This window comes from Abramis brama (assembly GCF_963993115.1).
Source record: "Abramis brama genome assembly, chromosome: 9".
Classification (NCBI taxonomy): Eukaryota; Metazoa; Chordata; class Actinopteri; order Cypriniformes; family Leuciscidae; genus Abramis; species Abramis brama.
Window position 1 is genome coordinate 41319176 of NC_139971.1, and position 21978 is coordinate 41341153.

Genomic DNA, 21978 nt, shown 5'->3' on the forward strand with positions numbered 1-21978 from the left:
CAGCACTGAGCCGTTTAAATCTCATCAAATCTGCTGCAGTCTGACTGTCTGGTCTTAATTACTCCAATTAACGACGTGATTAACTGCCCACGGTGCCTCTAAATTACGCTGGGGCTGAAGACCCTTCAACGCCCTGAAAAGGCACAGATACGGTTCACTGCAGCCCTTTAACACCCTAATGACAGCCGACGGGTGACACACACACCCAATCCCCTGGCGGGTGTCATTGGCGATGGATTAGTCATTTTTGGGGTGTTGAAGAGTCAGAAACTGCTGGATTTGGTTTGAACTGCAGCATCGTGAAGATCAAATCAATGCATGATCATGTCTTCAGTAATCAGACATCATACTCGGGCTCTAGTGGTAGTTTAACGTTGTGTAACAGTCCTAACTGTTAGTTTTGCTTGGACTATTTTTTGTTTTGTTTCTCTGGAATGAGGGTTGAATGCATGACAGTGTGTTTTGTTGAATTTAATTTAATGTGTCAGAGAATCCGTCCGAGTGTCAGGAGGATCCAGATTCCTGTTGTGGTTCTAGAGGCTGTAGCTCAGAATATTTCAGGATATTTATACTCAACTGCACACCAGTGTAACCCTGTAAGTAGCTTAAATTACACTTTGCAGTGTGAAGTTAATGTATTTGTTGCCCCATAAGTGAAAAGGTATTTTCATTGGATTTTATTTGGCTGTTTTATTTATTTGGGATGGTTCACCCATAAATTAAAATTCTGTCATTAATTATTCACTTTCATGTTGTTCCAAGCTTGAAAGACATTCATTCATCTTTGGAACACAAATAAAGATCTTTTTGATGAAATTTGAGAGCTTTCTGTCCCTCCATTGACAGCTACCACTTTGACGCTTTAAAAAGATCATAAAGAGATTGTAAAACTAATCTGAATGAATTGAGTGGTTCAATCCAGATTTTCTTATATCTCTTTATATGATAAACAGATTGAATTTAGGCTTTTATTCACATATAAACATTGATCAGCAAACATAAACAAAAGCTCAACCGAACCTGCTTCATGTGCATTAACAAACATGATTGGTTCTTGAGAAGCTCGAACGTTCTGCGTAACACGAGAATGAACCTCATTGGTTCTTGCAGAAGCTCAAAACGTTCTGCGTAACACGAGAATGAACCTCATTGGTTCTTGCTGAAGCTCAAACGTTCTGCGTAACATGAGAATGAACCTCATTGGTTCTTGATGAAGCTCAAACGTTCTGCGTAACATGAGAATGAACCTCATTGGTTCTTGATGAAGCTCAAACGTGATGCGTAACACGAGAATGAACCTCATTGGTTCATGCTTAAGCTCAAACGTTCTGCGTAACACGAGAATGAACCTCATTGGTTCTTGCAGAAGCTCAAACGTGCTGCGTAACACGAGAATGAACCTCATTGGTTCTTGATGAAGCTCAAACGTGATGCGTAACACGAGAATGAACCTCATTGGTTCTTGATGAAGCTCAAACGTGATGCGTAACACGAGAATGAACCTCATTGGTTCTTGATGAAGCTCAAACGTTCTGCGTAACATGAGAATGAACCTCATTGGTTCTTGCAGAAGCTCAAACGTTCTGCGTAACACGAGAATGAACCTCATTGGTTCTTGCAGAAGCTCAAACGTTCTGCGTAACATGAGAATGAACCTCATTGGTTCTTGATGAAGCTCAAACGTGATGCGTAACACGAGAATGAACCTCATTGGTTCTTGATGAAGCTCAAACGTTCTGCGTAACATGAGAATGAACCTCATTGGTTCTTGCAGAAGCTCAAACGTTCTGCGTAACACGAGAATGAACCTCATTGGTTCTTGCAGAAGCTCAAACGTTCTGCGTAACATGAGAATGAACCTCATTGGTTCTTGATGAAGCTCAAACGTGATGCGTAACACGAGAATGAACCTCATTGGTTCATGCTTAAGCTCAAACGTTCTGCGTAACACGAGAATGAACCTCATTGGTTCATGCTTAAGCTCAAACGTTCTGCGTAACACGAGAATGAACCTCATTGGTTCTTGCAGAAGCTCAAACGTTCTGCGTAACACGAGAATGAACCTCATTGGTTCTTGCAGAAGCTCAAACGTTCTGCGTAACACGAGAATGAACCTCATTGGTTCTTGCTGAAAATTTTTAATTTTTGGGTGAACTGTCCCTTTAAGGTGCTTTAGCAGTTGGTTTTGTTTCAGGACCCAAATTGTACATTGTTCAGGCAGGGACCCAAAAACAGGACCAGATTTGATTATCATGATCAATTGTTGAAATTTATAGGCTAATTAATTATGTTATTTTTTAAGCCAGTGATGCATCACACAATACACATGGTTGTGGTCTGTGCAAACCATATTTATCATCTTTATTGTTGGCTTTGACGGTTCCAAGAAGATCCTTGGAACCTCTGAAGGTTCTTTATAGTAGAACAAGGTCCTTTAAAAAATTGTTCTTCACACTAAGAATTTTTATTTATTTTTTAAGAACTGTTGACTGAAAGATTCTTTCAGGAACCAACCAAAAATGCTTCCTCTATGACATTGCTATTTTAAGAGTGTGTTCTGGTTTCTTTTACCTTGTGTAGTGTTTATGTTTTTTGCGGATGAGGGCATGTGACACAATCTGACTTTCTAATATAACTATCTTTTACCATGTGAGAGATGAGTTTTTTGTCTCAACATGCTGAGTTTGTTTGCTGAACATCTAAAAATGTGTAAAATATCCCTCCTTTTTAGAAGTTAAGCTTTTTTTTTGTGTGCAAAAGTCACATTATATTATTAGCATTTATGTTTCCCCTGCTCTCTATGATCAGTCAAAACAAACATGTGACCCACTCTTGTACAGTATTCACAAACTAAAAAAACCTGCATTTTTACACGGTGTGATTGTGATCCTAATGGTTGGTTTCCACATTCTTCACCCTGGATTCCACAGAAGCCTGTGATTAGTTTGTTAGATTTCTGCGAGTAGGTCAATTACGCTCTATTCTGTGTGAACCTCATTGTGTTTTGCAAGCAGGGTTTTCGTTAAGCCCTCTTTTGAAAAGTGCTGCGAGCAGACGGCCAGCCCCTCTGAGCTTTTGTATCCCGACTCTGGCAGTGGCTTCTCTGAGTTCATGTGGAATGTATTTCCTGTTTGGGTCCCTTCAGTTTTGGGAATGAAAGAAAAGGCATGACTCGCTGCTTAATGGATGCTGCAGCAGGACTAGTTATTTAAAGAAGTGTTTTCTCATGATCGCCTGGAACATTTTGTTTTTCCTGACCCGTTTACAATGCAGGAATATTGTTATAGTCTGGGAGATTTTTCACTTTGCATGAAATGGATTTTAACCTCTTTATGTGTGTCTGATAAATACCTAAATCAAGTTTAGTATTTTGTTCTTCCCTCATATTTAAAATATATTTTTAAATATTAAATATTTAATGGTTTAATTGAAGTTGTAGGGTCATTAAAAACAAATATTTTTTATCACTATTGGCCACTACTGTATTAAAGGGATGGTTCACCCAAAAATGAAGATTCTTAAACCCGTAAGACTTTCGTTCATCTTCAGAACACAAATGAAGATAGTTTTGATGACATCTGAGAGCTTTCTGTCCCTCCATTGGCAGTCTACGCAACTAACACTTTTACGCTTCAAAAAGTTCATAGATAATGTAAAACTGATCCATATGAATTGAGCGGTTTAATCCAAATTTTCTAAAGTGACTCAGATTTAAGTTAGGCTTTTATTCACATTTAAATATTGATCAGTGGATATAAACGCAAGCTCAACCGAACCTGCTTGATGCGCAAGAACAAACCTCATTGGTTCTTGCTGAAGCTCAAACGTTCTGCGTAACACTAGAATGAACCTCATTGGTTCTTGCTGAAGCTCAAACGTTCTGCGTAACACTAGAATGAACCTCATTGGTTCTTGCTGAAGCTCAAACGTTCTGCGTAACAAGAGAATGAATCTCATTGGTTCTTGCACATCGAATATACTTGAGCTTCCATTTACCAGAACTGATGTGCGAGTTGAATGTTAAATGTGAATAAAAGCCTAAATTCAATCTGTTCATCATATAAAACAATGGAATTGCTTCAGAAAATTTGGACTAAACCGCTCAATTCATATGGATTAGTTTTACGATCACTTTATGATCTTTATGAAGCGTCAGTGGTATAGTTGCGTAGCTGTCAATGGAGGGACAGAAAGCTCTGATTTCATCAAAAAAGATCTTCATTTGTGTTGAACAAAAGATAAATAAAAGTCTTTAGAACGACATGAGGGTGAGAAATTTATGATGGAATTTAAATTTTTGGCTGAACCATCCCTTTAAATAATTTAGAATCAAACCTGTGAGAATGATGCTTCAAAAGGATATGCATTATTTTGCATTTGTTCCCCAGATGATTTGAAATGCATTTCTTGGCATTTCTGTATGTTTATATAGATGTTGCGCATCATGCACAATCTGTACGCTGCATAACTGCGTCCTGTGAAACACAATCTCGTCTGTTTCTTTAATTTGACCAGCGTTTGGAATATGAGCATTGGTGTTGGCTGATACTGTTGCTATGGCAATAATGCTCAGGTCAGCTGCGAGCCAGCGACCAAACACGCCGTTTCATGAAGTTTCTGTTCTCTTAAACCGAAGCGTCAGTCTTTGAGCAACACATGGCAACTTTTGCTCTTTTAACAGTCTGTGAAAATAGAATTGGTTTTTCTTAGACTTCTAGCTCAGTTGAGAGGGACGTTTCAAGGTTGCATGCATTTAGGTTTGGATACATCGAGAGCCAGAGGTCTCTCTCTCTCTCTCTCTGTGTGTGTGTGTGTGTGTGTGTGCGCTTGCTGGCCGGGCCAGCAGGCTGAAAGATATCCCACTAACAAAGCATTCCAGTGTTGTTTCGGAATATGCTGCATTCTCTTGCTGACTGCTATTGCAGTTTAGAATGTCACAATGGAATCTTTTCATGGGGGAAGGGCGTGTGTGTGTGTGTTTCTAACAGAAGTCAGATTAGCACTTCTCACTCTTTATGGATTTTTTTAAGTGCTAAGTTTTGTCTGAAGCCGAACATAAGAAGCTTAATCTTTTTAGGACAGGTTTATCTAAAAGTTTTTTTAAAGTGGTGTTAAAGAAGTATTGAGCTTTCAGCTTTTTTTCGGCTTCAGCACTTCAGCCTTTACTAAATTAATCACCTTAAATTCACTGTAAAACAATTTTCTAAGGCTGGGTATTAAGTAACACCGATTTTAAGAATCGATTTGATTGGATTCAAAAACTCTTGATTAGATTATATTTTGATTCCGATTCGATTTTAGTTAGTTTGAAAAACAAAAACAAAAAATAGTCTCTTTTATGACAAAAAAATAGTTTATATAACAGATTTATTCAAACATACAATCAACGAGACATCACTAAGTAAAAATATAATGAATATGTAGCAAGTAAACAGGAGACAAAATAAACAATGTACAGTTATAATACACAGATTTCAAGATTCTTATAATATAATATAGCCTACATTCACATAGGCTATATACAGGGAACCCTGTTAGTTGGTACATTAATACAATATTAAATGCTAAAATATATAAAATAACAGGGTCAAAATTCAATTACTATTTATTTAGAGATGCATGATTCAGGATAAATTGAGAATTCCGAAATCCGAAATCACAATTCCACCACAATTCTGAACAGCCAACTAAACAAAATAACATGTAAGTTAATATCGGTTCTGACAAAATGTTAATTGCTGCATTAAGATAAAAAAATCTATTTAAAAAAATCAGGTTGAGTGAATGATTCAATGACTCGCTCGTTTCATTACTGGATGAATCATCATTTTTGAATGAATCTCTTGAATAATGATTCAATGACAAATACATTTTTAACGGTCACTTGTCGACACATGGTGGCGTGACGATGTAATCCATACAATCGTTATTTGAAGCTCCAAGTGACTTTCATAAGCTGATTTACTTTCTTTCTTTCTTTCTTTCTTTCTCCTATTGCTACCGTAGACATCAGTGTTTATATCTTTTATATCTTTTATATATTTTTGAAATGCAGCAAAGCCTTTCACAATATTTTCTTCAGATAACTCCAAATTTCTCCCACACACTGGACTTGATTTTTGATGACGTATTGTCAACAACTTTACAATCTCCACTAGCTATTCTTTTCTTCAACTCCTCAGCATCCATCTCGACGACTGCAAGCAGATTGCGCGCGCGGTTATGATGAATTTTTAAAAGTGAAAGTAGCCTAGGTAACGTTATAGATACTGAGAGGGCGTGGGCACAAATAAACTGATGTGGATTTTAAATTATTTTATTAACTTGAAATAAAGGCATATTTTTGTAGATGTGTTCCTAAAAATATGCATATTATTTTTATGTTTGCAAATGATTGTTTTAAACCCGTGTTTAGACCCGTGTTTTCCCCGTGTCCGACCCTACCCGCACCCATATCCGGCACGGTTGGATATTTTTCACCCGTTTGAGCAAAATTTGCGGGTCACCCGTCGGGTACCCAAACCCGTGCAGGACTCTAATATTTGTATCCCAGTAGCCTTCTTCTGTGATAATATAAATACATGTAACAGAAATTAAGATAAAGTGTGGTTGAAAAGTCAGTCAGTCTCAAACTGAGTTGTGTACAAAGAAACGTGCATATTTTTAGCAAAATGCTCCTTTTCTGAGGTAAATGTAACAAAACGTGATGTTTTACTGACGTCTTTCCATGAAACTTTGAGCGATTACAGGAGACACGATACATTTCTGTATCTTTCTGTATCTTTTGGACTATTTTACCATCCAAAAAATGGATGAGACTTTATTACTTCATCTATTGGGATTTGATTGAATCATAAAAAATGGGTGTTACTTTGCATGTTATGTACCACACTGGTGTCAGGTGGATGGAGAAGAGAAGGGATTTGTTACATCAACTAAAATATATGAAGTTGTTTCAAAGGTGGAGCAAAGTTTGATTACAATTTAGAAACCTATAATTATTCTCTTTGGAATAAAGTGGACTGATAAATCATTCAAAATGAGACCAGAACCATGTATTAATTTTGATTAAAATAGAATATTGCGGTTATTGCAATACGAAATAACCCACTAATGTTATTAAAACATAGTCGTACAGGTTTGGCACAACATATATTTGAGGTATATATACCTCAGATTTGTAGGGAATTTTTTTTATCCACCCTTCAAATCAGAAAATCTTCAGATAATCAAGCGTCCATCAGCTCGCCGATGATGTCATCTGAAAAACAGGTGTTGCAGGAAAGACTCTTGAGTTTCAGAGGCTTCAGTTTCGCCCTCCGCAAACATGTCCTCACGGGAAGCAGGGCTTTCCTCGACGTGCGCCGCAGGCTTGCTGTTTTTTTCATTAGCCAAAGCCAAAGATTTTGAGGAACAAAGACCACATTCTAGACTCAAAACAAATGACTTCTCTCACTGTTACGAGTTTATCCACGGCAGAATCGGAGCCGTCAGGGCTGCTTTTAGTAAGCAATGAGGTCATTCAGCATGAATGCAAGACTCTTTTGTTTTAAGCTTTGTGTTCGCAGAGGTCACGTTGTTCCAAGTTTGCCAAAGGGCGCAAGAGGAAAGTCTTCCCTCAGACGTTTTTAAGTGTTAAATTGTTGTTTAGTGATGGATCTGGGATTTCTTTTGGGTCTCCATTTAGTGTAAGAGTGTATGAGGAAATGCTGTTTTTACTCAGAGGTAGGGGTGTAACAATATATCGCAATACAAAAATGCATCAGTATGTATTGTGGATAGTTTACCCAATAATGAAAATTACTTTGTGAGAAAAAAGTTTTCAGAGTTTTAGTGTCAGCACTACTATCTAATGCTGAACATAATGTATAATAATGCAATGTGGGAATATTTATGGGTTCTGATAATGCCAAAGGTCTTATGTTACCAAATAAAAAGTGGCCTACATTACTAAATATATCTGGTCAGTGACAGAGTGCAAGCATATTTGTCTAAAAATAATTATGTATTTTCAGCTTCAGAATCATTAATATTGTTATTCTGGTGTCTCTATTGTCCTGTGCATTGGATTTCCAGCACTGAGTCCAAGACTATTCATTTCCACACCCAATGTAATCCAAAATGTTGCATTTTAATTAACCGTACATTTTTTGTTAACCTTTTATGTCTTGGAGTATCGCGATAATATCGCATCTTCAGTTCAGTATCGTGATATATATCGAATCGTGACATCAGGGTATCGTTACTCCCCTACTTAGAGGTGATTTCTCCATCAGTTAGTTGTCATTTGAGTCATAATGGCATTTCAGATCTTGTTTGGGATGCCTGCAGGTAATCCCAGTCATTCCCAAACATTCAAACACATTAATGTGATCTTAAAGTTTGGATTAGCGCCAACACAAACAAGATTTGAAAGTGGTGACATGAGAGTGAGCAAATTATTTTTTATTTTTGGATCACTTTAAACGTTCTGTGCATTCCTGTACAAATTGTCCCAAATCGTTGTGATCGTACAGATTTAGATGCTTGGTTTGGCCTGATATCTGGGACTGTGATGGGGTTACGTGGGGTAGTTTCTGTTTGGTTTCTGAGGTAACCGGCCTAAACTTGTTTCGTTTGCTTGTCTACTTTCCCTCGTGTCTAATTTCCCAAAGGAAAGAAAAAACCCCAAGCAAGCAGTCTTGTCTACATTAATATTTCTGACTTCTGCTGAAATCGTCTTCGAAATTGTCAACACCAGAAACCATTTGAAAGTGTAGGATCTTCCCAAAGTGCTCAAAAGCAGACTCAGTATTTACCAGATTGTACCATTGTATTATGTTTTTGGAGTCATGTACTTCAATGGTATGTGAATTTTAATCATTCCGTACCGTAGTATTGGCATCTGATAGCATCACCGTACCATGGTACCACCATAAAATGTTTCATGTTGTTTAATAGCTGTGTCCTAATCCTACTGTTAATAGCTCATGGGAAAAATTTAGGTGGGTTTAGGAATAGTTTAGTTTATGAAGCTTGCATTTTCAAGAATCAGCCGTCATCAGTAAAATTAATGATTTTTGTCCGTAGCAAAAACAATACAAGTGAGAGAAGTTTGTGTAAACTTGTACTTTTGGGCAGTGATGTTATTGAGGTGCTTCACTGACCAATATATTATTTAAGTATAAATGGGAAAATTATATTACTGGGATAGTTATTAATAGTTAAAACGTTTGACCCACACTGTAAAAAAAAAAAAAAAAAAAATGTTGCTGCCTTAAATTTCTAAGTACAATCAACTTGGATGTTTAAGTTATTTCAACTTAAATTACATTAAACTGACTTAAAAAAAAAAGTTGAATCTTGAATAACTTATTAAAAAAAAGATGAAAACTGCTTTACTTATTTTGATGAGTTAAAGCAATGTAAAAATATATGTTGTCATAACTTGATCATATCATTTTTCAGTGTAGTGATTGGTTTCATTCCATTGTTGCTGATATACAGTAGATCGTTATTTTGAATATCACTGTAATATTGACGTACTTTTAAATGTTCTTCAATGTGCACTTGGCGAATAATGGTGTTTATAGATATACTAGAAATACTACTATATAGATAAGATATGCTACTTTATATGTGAAATTAATTTTTTAAATAGTTATTTTGTTGTAACTTGCAGAAAAATCTGCTTTGATTATTTTCAGCATTTTGTACAGTTATGTTCATGATATAACATCGTTATTGCAGTGTTTTGAATCATGTCAAAACAAATACATAATTAACTTAATAAATATTGAAATCCTCAAAGTGATTTTATTAAACAATAACAGCACTAGTCCAAACAGAGAGTTGTGCATTAATATGGCCTGAGCTCATAAAGTCGTGGGTTATTCTCATGGTTTCCGGTCCAGTTCTGTTGGGTATCAAGGAATGTAAAATGTGTTTCGCTTTGGGAAAAGTGCAGGGTAAAGTCAGATGAACTGGAGAGCTGGGAAATGTCATGCACATTTATAATCAAGCTTGTGCTTCAACACGCCTGTCGTCTTCAGTTTTATATCCGAATGCTGCATTTAGAAACCATCACAGCCACAGAAACCATTTCCATCGCAGAAATCACAGAGTCCTCAGACTCTCAGTAGAGTTTTTCTCCACGTCAGGCCTGCTTCCGAGCCAAGTAGCAGAGAAGGCCATCATTCCCACAATGCACCACGTGCGTGTGAAACCCGAGCCGTGCTCTCTTTTGGCGTACGGCTGAAATGGAGTCATGAGTTGGAGAAGGGTCTGAATTCAGGGGGTCATACGCTTGTTTCCGCATCTAAAACAGGAATTATTGAGAGATACTGTACATGACTGATGTGGAACGGAGACTCTGTTTAAACGACGTCGTTCGTCAGGGAAACTTTGTGAGGATCTGTTGTTAGATCTGGTATTGTTGTTGCTGTTTCTTTTGCTTCTCGTTTAACTGGGTTTTGTATAAACGTACGGTACTGATATATGTTGACGATTATAGGTGCTATGCGCTGACATAAGCACATATGACAGCTGCGCGCAGCACGTGTCGATTTAGGGGTCTCCGCTGTGTGTAACACTTGTGTTGTGTTCGCCTGTTGTCTGTCTTCTGAATGGGAAACGCCAGGAATAATCCCACAGACGCCCTGGAGTCAGTGAACTGCATAAATAGATCCACTGAATGAATGTTATATTGATCCTTGAGAAGAAATGATGAAAAACAGGAGCTTTCTGCAGCAGTGTGACATGATTAATGCAATGAAGACACTTTACAGTGATTTTACCACAGTTAAGAAATGTTCGTAGGCTTGAAGTGTGTTTAGCTGTGGGAAAATCACTGTAAAGCATTGGCTTATGCGTCAATAAAATGGTGAAAATAGTCGTTTGACAATATTATAAAGATATGCATTTCATTAGCCTTAACTGTAGGCTGACATGACAAAAGAGAGTTTTGATGCATTTTATTTTAGTTTTATTTCAGCATGACATGATTAATGCAATGAAGAAAAAAGTTGCTGCCTTACATTAAGTACAATCAACTTGGATATTTAAGTTATTTCAACATAAATTACTTTAAACTGATTTTAAATGAGTTGAATCTTCTATAACAAAAAAGTTGGAATTGCTTAACTTATTTTGATGAGTTAAAGCAATGTTGTCACAACTTAATAATCATATAATTTTTACAGTGATTTTACCACAGTTAAGAGGTGTTCTTAGTCTTGAAGTGTGTTTGGCTGTAGAAAAATCCCTATAAAGCATTGGCTTATGCTTCAATATTATAATATTGTCGTTTGACAATATTATAAAGATATGTAAAGATATGTATTTCATTAGCCTTAACTGTAGGCTGACATGACAAAAGAGAAGGGATTTTGATGCATTTATATTGCATTTTATTTTAGTTTTATTTCAGCATGACATGATTAATGCAATGAAAACACTTTACACTGTAAAAAAAAAAAATTGCTGGCTTACTTTAAGTGCAATAAACTTGGATATTACAGATTACAGGGATTTTACCACAGTTAAGAGGTGTTCTTAGGCATGAAGTATGTTCAGCTGTGGGAAAATCCCAATAAAGCATTGGCTTATGCTTCAATAAAGTGGTGAAAATAGTCGTTTGATAAGATTGTGAATTAAATATTGTAAAGGTATGTATTTCATTAGCCTTAACTGTAGGCTGACATGACAAAAGAGAGAGGAATTTGATGCATTAATATTGCATTTTATTTTTTAGCACAGTAAAACCCTCTCCAAGAAGCTTCATTCCCCAAACTAAAATGAATAAATCAACATAATTATTTAGGGCTTCTTAAGACAGACTAGTCGAGTTTGCATTAAGCCCTAAATAATTATGCTGGTTAAGTAGGTTAAAATAATTATTTTAATATGCTAAATCTACTTTTTTTTTTGTCAGCCAAACCCCTTGTACAGAAGATTTTAAGTTAATATTTTAATGATTCTCGTTGCTCGGATCAGACAACAGACCAAAACCTGTCTGGAAAACATTTGTGGAATTCAGCTGAACGTGTGCTGCCGGTTTGTCCCTTTTTTGATGAGTTTTTAGCTGAGTTTTGCCTCTCACTGCAGGAGTGATTGTGTGATCTGCGTTATAAATGATGTCGTGATCTTCCTCTGACGTTCAGCGAGACGAAAGCCATCCTCTCCGTCTGTGTCTTTGGGCTGATAATGATCCACCTTTCTGTGCGGAGCGGAACATTCCTGGGCTTCATTAGTAACAGATGTGAAGGACGATTTCAAAGGGTGTCCTGTGAGTGGAAAGCTGTGGTGGACAGTTGTGTTTTCACATTTTATTATTCGTGTATTTGGGGACCGTTGTTTTGCCCGTCAGGATCTGTCTGGTGGATCATGAACAACAGCTGCCCCGCGGCGCGATCCCAGTTCTTCCGTTTCTACACAACCCTGAAATACAACACAGCAGCCGTTTGGTTTAATATAGCAGGACCCAGCAGTCAGAAAATATCCAATAACCTGGTGCATAATATATGCTCTTCCGTTCAAAAGTTCGGGATCCGTATGATTTTTGAAAGAAGTCTCTTCTGCTCACCAAGGCTGCATTTATTTGATCAAAAATACAGTAAAAATAGAGAGATATTACTACAACTTAAAATAATGGGTTTCTCTGTGAATATATAGTAAAATGCAATTTATTCCTGTGATCAAAGCTGAATTTTCAGCATCATTTCTCCAGTCTTCAGTGTCACATGATCCTTTATTCTAATATGATGATTTGCTGTAGAAATGATTATCAATGTTGAAAAAAATTGTTGTTCTTCATATTTCAAAAGTTCAAAAGAACAGCATTTTTTAAATGAAATCTTTTTGTTACATTATTATTGCCTTTACTGTCTCTTTTGATCAATTTAATGCATCCATGCTAAATATTAGTTTCTTAAAAAAGATCTTACTGACTCCAAACTTGTAGTGTGTGGTTTATCTAAAGCAGCTTGCAGTGAGACTTGAATTAATATTTATATTTAAATAACATGAAATCATAAAAATGCTACAGCCTTTAGAACTCAATGCACAATCGCTGTAACTTCTGTGTGTCTGTGCGTCTCTGGATAAATGTGTTTGGCAATTCACTTCTTGCTTTTGTGTACCTTACTCTGTTGTTATAAGTGAGTTTAGGATCATTGTGGACTAAAACAAGCTTGCATCGATATTATCTGGTCAATTGTAGGGGTGTAACAATATATCGTGTCACAATATATCGCAATACAACAATATGTATCGTGGATAATTCACCCAAAATTAAAATTATATAAAAAATTCAAGTTTACTTTGAGTTTTAGTGTCAGTACTACAATTAACTACGATATATAATGTATAATAATGCAATGGGGGAATATTTGTGTGTCCTGATAATGCCAAATGTCTTGTTACCAGTAAAAAGGCCTACGTTATTTTACATATATCTAGTCAGTGAAAGAGTGCAAACATATTCATCTAAAATATTTCTGTGTTTTCAGCTTCAGAATCATGAATATGTTTATTCTGCTGTCTGTATTGTCCTGTGCTTTGGGTTTCCAGCACTGAGTCCAAGCCTATTCATTTTAATCAACAGTAAAAAAAAAAAAGTTAATCTTTTATCAAATGTCTTGGAGTATCGCAGTATCGTATTGTGAGTTGTGTATTGTGATGTGTATCGAATCATGACATGAGGGTATCGTTACACCCCTGGTTGATTGATTTGTGTTCTGTGAACTGATACTCTAGTATTGCTCTTTTGTCAACACAAAAAGAAGCTGCACTGACAGAGGAAGCTCTGGACTTTATTTAGCACGAGACCTTCAGCACAGATGATCCATCATCACAAGACTTCCTTTTAATCTTTTCTCTGGGCAGTGGCGCTTCCCAATCGTCTCCCATTTGGCTGGTGTGTGTGTGTGAAGCTTGTTTTTGTGCCACCCTGTTTCCACTGTTGTGTGTTATTGAGCAGGTAAAGCAGCAGTGAACGCTTTGACCCGGTTGGCACTGAAAACACACTTTAATCCGCAGGGTTTACAGACAGGAACTGTGCTCGCCTATTCCTTGTCATGCGCTCAAAGACTGGGCTTTTACAGGAGACAGACGTCTGCTCTTCTCTTTCTGAAAGACACCAGATGCTCGCATGAGGAGCCCGTGTCTGTCGTCTAAAGGTGACGCGAGTGTTTGTCTGCGATTTGGTCCCGTTGTGCAAGTGAGCAAGTGTTTTCCTAGATTGCTGCTTGCTGTTTGTCAAAGGAAGTGAGATTTGAGGTCACTGGAACACAGCAAGATAAACATAAGGGACTTCTGGAATGTTTTTATGCTGTTTAACAGCACAAGTTACCATAGCAGCACAGTGACAGTGGAAAGAGACACTTTTTCATCTGTGTGAACTACAGCTAAATATATTCCTTAATAATAATAATAATAAAATTTCTGAAAACATTACATTTATTTATTATGATTTTTTTTAAGGAATATCACACAACCATCTAAGATATTTTTTCATCTAATTACAAAATGTATGCAATGTTCTGATATTTTCAATTGGTTACATTTTAAAAGATTTTTTTTTTTTTATTAAATTTTTATGAATTAATTTAATTAATAGACACAATTTTTGATGATATATTTGAATTAAAACACAAAACACAGAATCTAGAAAAAGTAAAAGAATTTTGGGGGAAAAACGACGTAGTTTACATGTACACAAACAAGTAATGTTTGCATTCATTCTTGAGGTCCAACAAACATGTGAAATGATTTCCTTCCCAATTAATAGGATGAAATGAATATCGTGATAAATACTGATTTATATCAGTGTTTCCGTTACTCTTGTAGTTACTGTAGTAATAACTATATATTATGCATAATTACATGCAACTAGCCTTAAAGGGATACTCCACTTTAAAATGAAAATTCTGTCATCATATACTCACCCTCGTGTTGTTTGAAACCTGTATGAATTTCTTTCTTCTGCTGGACAGAAAGGAAGATATTTAGAAGAATGTCGGTAACCAGACAGTTTCTGGTACCATTGACTTCCATAGTATATTTTTTTTCCTACTATGGAAGTAAATGGTACCAAAAACTGTCTGGTTACCGACATTCTTCTAAATATCTTCCTTTCTGTCCAGCAGAAGAAAGAAATTCATACAGGTTTCAAACAACACGAGGGTGAGTATATGATGACAGAATTTTCATTTTAAAGTGGAGTATCCCTTTAAACCAAACCCTGAATCCCATAGTAAGTACATGTAGTTAATTATTTTTACACTGTACTTAAATGCATAATTACACTAACACGGACACCTTAAAATAGTGTTTCTGAATAATTTTATTGTAATAATATTTTTGGCCCTATTGCCCAGCCTTACTAATAGGGATGTGCATAATATTGTTTTTTTTCTAGTCCATGGGTTGTCTTATATAAAATGGCACGTTTCATGCAGGGTGTGTTTTTGTGTTCAATAATAGACTCTCCAGCACCTGTGTCTGTCACCTGAAACGTGACGACTTAAGCTGTGAAAATGAGCAAAAATGTGCAGCATTTCTTTTTCTTCTTTTTTTTCCTCCAGCTTATGCAAATCTGACTGGACTCTTTGCATAATGACAGACCGAAACGACACGTCTCTCATGGGTTTTGCCTGATGGTTTTGAATTGCAGATATTGTGACGGGCAATGACCCTGTTCTGTTCTTTAGACAGTGGGATGCTGTGCTCTTTCGGATCCTATTGTGTTCTGTCAGGTTTGAATAATGAGGGTCAAACACTGATTTTTTTCAAGGCCCATTGTGATTTGTAAGGCCCATTGTGATTTGTTGTTTCAGTGCCTGTCATATAGAAGTGTTTACAAACTCATGCATTACTTACTGTTGCTCATTGCAATTTAAAGGTACCTGTAATACGAAATTAATAAATTTAAGCATCTAAACATGCTCCATTTGACATGAATGATTCCTCCAATCATGTCTTGTTGAAGAGAGGTGTGTTGCATCAAGTATTATTTAAAGTATTTATTAATATTTTGAATTTATTAATTAAAATATTTTTTGTTTTCTTTTTAATTTTAGTTATAGTATGTTTATGTGCTTTTGTCATCTATTTTTTTATTTTTTTTTATTTTAGCACTTCAGCATACACTTATTTAGTTCTATATGTTTTCGTTTTTCATCTAATATTTATGTTTTATTTTATATCTGCTTTAATTCAAAAACTTTACTAAGTGATCAGACATACTGTTCATTGCAGAATGGTAAAAAAAGAAGTAATAATTAACTAATGATTAATAAATTCAATCAGTACACTATAGTGGAAATTATACTTTTAAAAAAGCGGAAAAGACATCGAAGAGACGTTATGTTTCCGCTCGTCTGTTTTCGATCAGATCATTAAACTGTAAACTCAAGTTTTCAGTCCCAGGATCCAGTAAGCAAACGCATTAGAACAGTCAGTCCAAAACAGCCCTAATGCAGAGAAAACCTGTCCGATTTCATCAGAGATGGCAGAGAGAGATTGGCACCGATAGCCTCATATAGCGCTGCTGCGCTTCGGGTGACCCGAGTTCGAATCCCGGCTCGTGGACCTTTTTTACGATCCCATCCCGTCTCTCTCATCGCTTTCTGTCCACTCTATACTATCTTATCACAATAAAGGCAAAAATTACCAAAAAAAAAAAAAAAAAATTTAAATTTCTATTTTTATTTGGCTTCAATTTCTCTCCTATTTTGTGATTGTTTCGCATCAGCCCAAGCCGTTTCTCATTGTACTTTGAAATACAGACTGAACTTTGACTCAAAACACCCAACCGCTGCATGAGTATAATGATACGCAAACTACATCTCTTGGTTGGATAAAGCAAACCAGTGTCACGCTAGTAAAGTTTTGATGGATGTCAATTGTAGTCACGGTAAAGATGTAAAAGTCGTGCATTAAGCACACAAGACGAGTCCGTTATTATTGATGTGCAAATAAACCTCTCAGCACATTGATGATCGCTACTGAAAATTAGTAAACATTTGGAGGTGGGGAGGTGCTATTGTGTTAAAAGGGAGGCTTTTGACTTTAAAAACCCCTGATTTGGGCTGTATGCATTTGAGTGGTTTAATGACCACTAGTCTAGTCAAGTCACCTTCATTTATACAGCGCTTTAACAATATAGATTGTTTCAAAGCAGCTTTACAGTGATAATAGGAAATTAAAGTAACTGAGATTGTTTTGGCTTTACAGCAGCTCTAGAATAAAGTTATTGTCCAGCTAAAGTTAGTTTTTGATTGATTCACTTCCATTGCAGAGATCATTGGTGATTAACTTGGGGGCCGATTACACGACACCGTTTTATCTGAAAACAGATTAGAGAAGCTGTACTGTAATCAGTGTGGCGTCTGAAAACAAACGTCTGATCAAATCAACATGAAACGCTTGGAAACAAATGTCAGAACACATCCTCCCTGTGAAATCTCACTGACGTTCTCTCTTTGTCTCTTTCGCAGGAAATGACCGAGAGGCCTTACAGATAATTTGTGCTTTTGTTGCTGCAGTCCGCGTTTGCAGAGAGACCCCTATCTGGAAGCACATTTGTTTCCGTTGTGAGTATTAACTACCTCAGGCTCTGGAAACGGATCAAGAGGGACCCGTCGATCTCGTGTGATCCACCAGCCCCCCCGATCCACTGTTCGGCCCTCAGAAAACCCTCTGACCGACTGGATCCGTCAGAGCGGCTCAGGCCACGTCACCCTGTAGCTCACGCCAATCCTCCGTGCTTGCTGTTGAACGGTGTCACTGTTTTTCCTCTTCTGAAAAATTCATATTGTTTTTGCTGACAGATTTTTAAGATTTTTCTATTTTTATTAGAGGCCTACGAAAAGAGTTCGGAAAGAAGGGTTTTTCACTTCCATTTGAAGGATTGATTATGCACTTTTGGATTTTCGTCCAGAATTGAAGCTGTGCTTGGTGTGTAAGTGATGTGCAGATAATCTTTTTTTTTTCCTCGTGAGGAACCAGTTCTAATAGAAAATACCTGAAGCTAATTGGAGTTGGATTGCCATTTCACTGGGATATAAGCGGAAACGTTTTGATGTGAGCAGCGTCCAGAGTTGCAGCTGGGCTGCAAGATTTCCTCAAACCTTTCTTTGCATCACTCTCATTCAGTGTGGAATACTGTCATGACTTCCCCTCTGATGGGATCTTTAAGCTATCTATTTACTTGACTCCAGGAGACCCAAATTAGGCATCGAGAACTTGTGCACATTAAAAAAAAAATTCAAGAGTTGTCTGCTTCGTGAGGACCGACTCTTCCTGGGCACGTTGAATACTTATGTATTGTTGCAGTGCGCAAGAAAGTAAAATGGACTACAAGCTGCGCTTTTTGCTTGGCGGGTCCAAGCACAAAGTGCAGCAGCACCAGCAGTTCCAGTTGCCGGAGCTCAGCCGGACCCTCAGCGCCCCGTTGGGCACGTCTTGCTCCACCCCTTCTCCCATGGCAACGATAGGCTCCTCCCCTTCTGGCTGTCATGCCCCGCCTCCAGGCGCTACATCTGCGATTGCGGACATCCAACAGGGCATCTCCAAATACCTGGACGCGTTGAACGCGTTCTGCCGTGCGAGTGCGTTCCTGACCGAGCTCTTTGGCAGCGTGTTTCGGGACTCCCGTTACTCCAAAGCGGCAATACAACTGAAGGACGTGCAGGAACATGTCATGGAAACGACCAGCCGGCTCACCACAGCAATAAAGCCCGAGATCGGCAAAATGCTGATGGAGCTCAGCGCAGGCGCGGCTAACTTCAAAGACCAGAACGACTTCAGCCTGCAGGACGTTGAGGTAGGTCGCACAAAAACAACCTGCACATTATATATTATTATTATTATTATTATTATTAGTATAATAATACCATTACACCTCAGACTTCCTGTCAAATCTAGCAACTAAGGGGTTAAGTGTCTCGCTCAAAGCACAATTTTAGAAGGACAGGACAGGAATGCTTATAAATCCAGCTCTACCTGCGATCAAACCTGTGGTGTTTGTGCTTGTAGTCTTGATGCTTCCCATCAAGCCTGTTGTTACTCCAGACACTGAATATTTTTCAAAGGCGAGGAGAGGCTTGCAGATCTTTTATAGAGGAATTCCTCTGTTCCGAGATATTTTCGGAAACCAGATGCTCTCTCTCTCTCTCTCTCTCTCTCTCTCTCTCTCTCTCTCTCTCTCTCTCTCTCTCTCTCTCTCTCTCTCTCTCTCTCTCTGAGAACATACTTTCTATCCGCGTGTGTTGAGCTGTGCTGGTCAGTCTCCGTGTCTCGACTCGAGGGACACATATGAGCTGAAATGATGCCTTTATGAGCGAGGGTTTGCGCCCCGGTGGATGTGGATTCACACCACAGGCCTTTAAAACGGGCACGCTGTGGCAGGGACCTGGGCCAGACCTGCAGCTATAGAGACCAACTTTACAGAGTCCCAACGGAACCTTGTGCCAAAACACAAAACGCCAAAGTTTTTAAAAGTGTGTAACGGAATATTCTGGTAATTCCAAGTTCTTTCCCCCTGAACGAGTTTACTGTGGAATGTATTCAAATATTGAAAGTGTTTTATAATGTTTGCACAAGCAAAAATGTCCTGAATACTCAAACAGGAACTTTACAGCTCGTCCGAAACAACCATTCCGGAAAGTTACGGCTCTGTTTTCAAGTGTTTAACTCTTGTATTTTTGTCTCTTTTTTTTTGACAGAGAACGTAAAAAAAACATACCAGTTTTGATGCTTTAAAATAAACACCAGGGCTGCGTTTCCCAAAAGCATTGTAAGCCTAAGTAGATCGTAGAACTGTTACCACCTATGATCAACTTAGCTCATGATGCTTTTGGGAAACGCAGCCCTGGTGTTTTTTTAAAGCATCAAAACTGGTATGTTTTTTTTACGTTCTCTGTCAAAAAAATCAGACGAGACAAAAATACAAGTGTTGTATTTTTAAAAATATACCACTGGGTTTTGACAGTGACACTTTCATGCATTTTTGGCAGCTGAAATGCTCTGTTTATTAGTCACGGCCTACTGAATGAAACTGAAGGAAATGTTTCTCAAATGCACACGTACATTAGCAGAACACGCTCTCTGTAAACACGGCACAGTCTTTACAGGCGGCAGCTAGTGTCTATTCAGCGTCTTGTATTTGCTAATGAGCGTTTTTGTTTGCAAGTGGCCCTTCCTGCCTCGCGGGAATCTGCCTGTGTGTGTGTGTGTGTGTGTGTGTGTGAAGGGGCAAGTTCATTCTCCTGTTTACATTGGGCTGGCAGGGCGACAGCAGGGTATTCCCGTCCCCGGGGTGTGTTACCCGACTCCACGATTGTCTTAATGATGCGCTGCTACAGAAATACACCAGTGCATCGCTGGGCCAATCAGCAGCGCTCTTCTTTTTGGGTCTCGGCATGCCCTCAGTATAAGAATACTGACCCTAGATCAGGTTTCCAAACTGTGTGATGTGATTTGTATGCATATGAACAGTTGAACAGACTGATCCTGAGAAGTTTTATTTAGATGTTTTCAATTCTATTTGCTTTCACAGTGTTCATGGCCTTGCACTAAAGTTGCACACATGGCCTTTAGTCACTTAAGTTTCTATTTCTAGTATCTAGTAAACATTGTATTATTTAAATTCATTGTTAATAATAATAAAAAATATATATATTATTAATATTATTAGTGGTAGTAGTAGAAGCAATGATAATAACAATAATGCAAGTAAATATTATATATTCATATTTATAATAATAATAATAATAATAATTTATTAGTAGTAGTACTAATAGTAATAATAATAATATCAGTTTTTTATACAGTAATATATTTTTCCCCAATTTCCTCACATTTTATAGTATTTCAAGGTTGTTTTAAAATCCTTTATTTTTTTAAAAAAAAGCCTTAAATCCTTTTTAAAACAATTTTTTTATGTCTATATATAGATCATTTGTAAATGTATGCATACAAATAAAACTAGCTAATGGAATCTTTTTTATTAGGCTAACCCATGGCATCAGCGTTTCGTTTTCTGTCACTGTATGTGAGAATCAAGAATCAACTTTGAATGCTTCTTCTGCAATTGCAATTTTTATTTATTACATATTTTATTTTTCTTGATCGTAAAATTGTTTTTTTGGATTTATTCCAAAATTATTCCAAAAATTATTCCAAGTTTCACTTGTCCAACTCTTTTCTGTAGTTATCACCAACAAGGGACGAGAGTTAACGTCGAGCCCTGAAACCATTAAATTAGCTTTGAATAAAGAAGTTCAAGTAGTGACCCGACACCGTGTAAGTTACACGTGACGATGTGCGATAAAAGGTTATTTTCCATGTTAATCAGAGTGTTTGTCCTAACCAGCCGTAACACGGTGCGATTTTATTTTAGAAACGGTTTCTATTTTTCTGTGACGTCGCGCTGGAACAACAAACACAAAGTGTGGCGATGATGATCTCAGGCACTGTTTATGTGCTTTATTTAATGTTAAAAGCGTGTAATGTGACTGAATATCATTCAGTGCTCCAGCTTTGAAGCTGTAAAAGCAACAATGGATAATTCACCTCAGATCTTGAAATTAAACCAATGGAAACAAGAACGTTCAAACTGTGAACAAACAAGTGTATTCTTTGACAAAGATTGTTTTAGTAACTCAGTCTATGTGTTTTTAATATGTGTTTAAATGGTGTAATATTAGTGAATTTGATTATGTAACGACTTATCTATTTTCTTGCGATTGCCGTCAAGATTACTCTCTGGTGCCATGAGACTCCGCCCACAGACAGACAAATTATTCGTCGCTGGAATCTTATCGCATCACATCTGGTTAGGACACAGTGTTACAGTTAGTTGATTTATTAGTCTAAATCTGTCTTTAGCTAACATTTAAGACCGCTTCCTATAAATGCTTTCGTCTCTCAGGTGCTTCTGCGCGAGGGGTGAAAGACTGAAACTGGCGCCACCTTGTTTTTCCTGTCTCCTGTTGC

The 21978-nt window shown here is 37.3% G+C and overlaps 1 protein-coding gene across 3 annotated transcripts in view; it reads left to right on the forward strand.

The window, feature by feature from the left end:
• garre1 (granule associated Rac and RHOG effector 1) overlaps positions 1-21978 on the forward strand; it is a 40076-nt gene that overhangs the window by 394 nt on the left and 17704 nt on the right. For 2 of the 3 annotated variants that reach the window (XM_084124906.1, XM_084124907.1), the window contains exon 2: positions 17478-18805. In XM_084124906.1, coding sequence (XP_083981032.1) covers positions 18302-18805 — 504 coding nt within the window. In that variant the 5' untranslated portion in view covers positions 17478-18301. Of the gene's footprint in view, positions 1-10219; positions 10386-17477; positions 18806-21978 lie in introns of those variants that run through there. The other variant, XM_084124905.1, reaches the window with a different exon arrangement.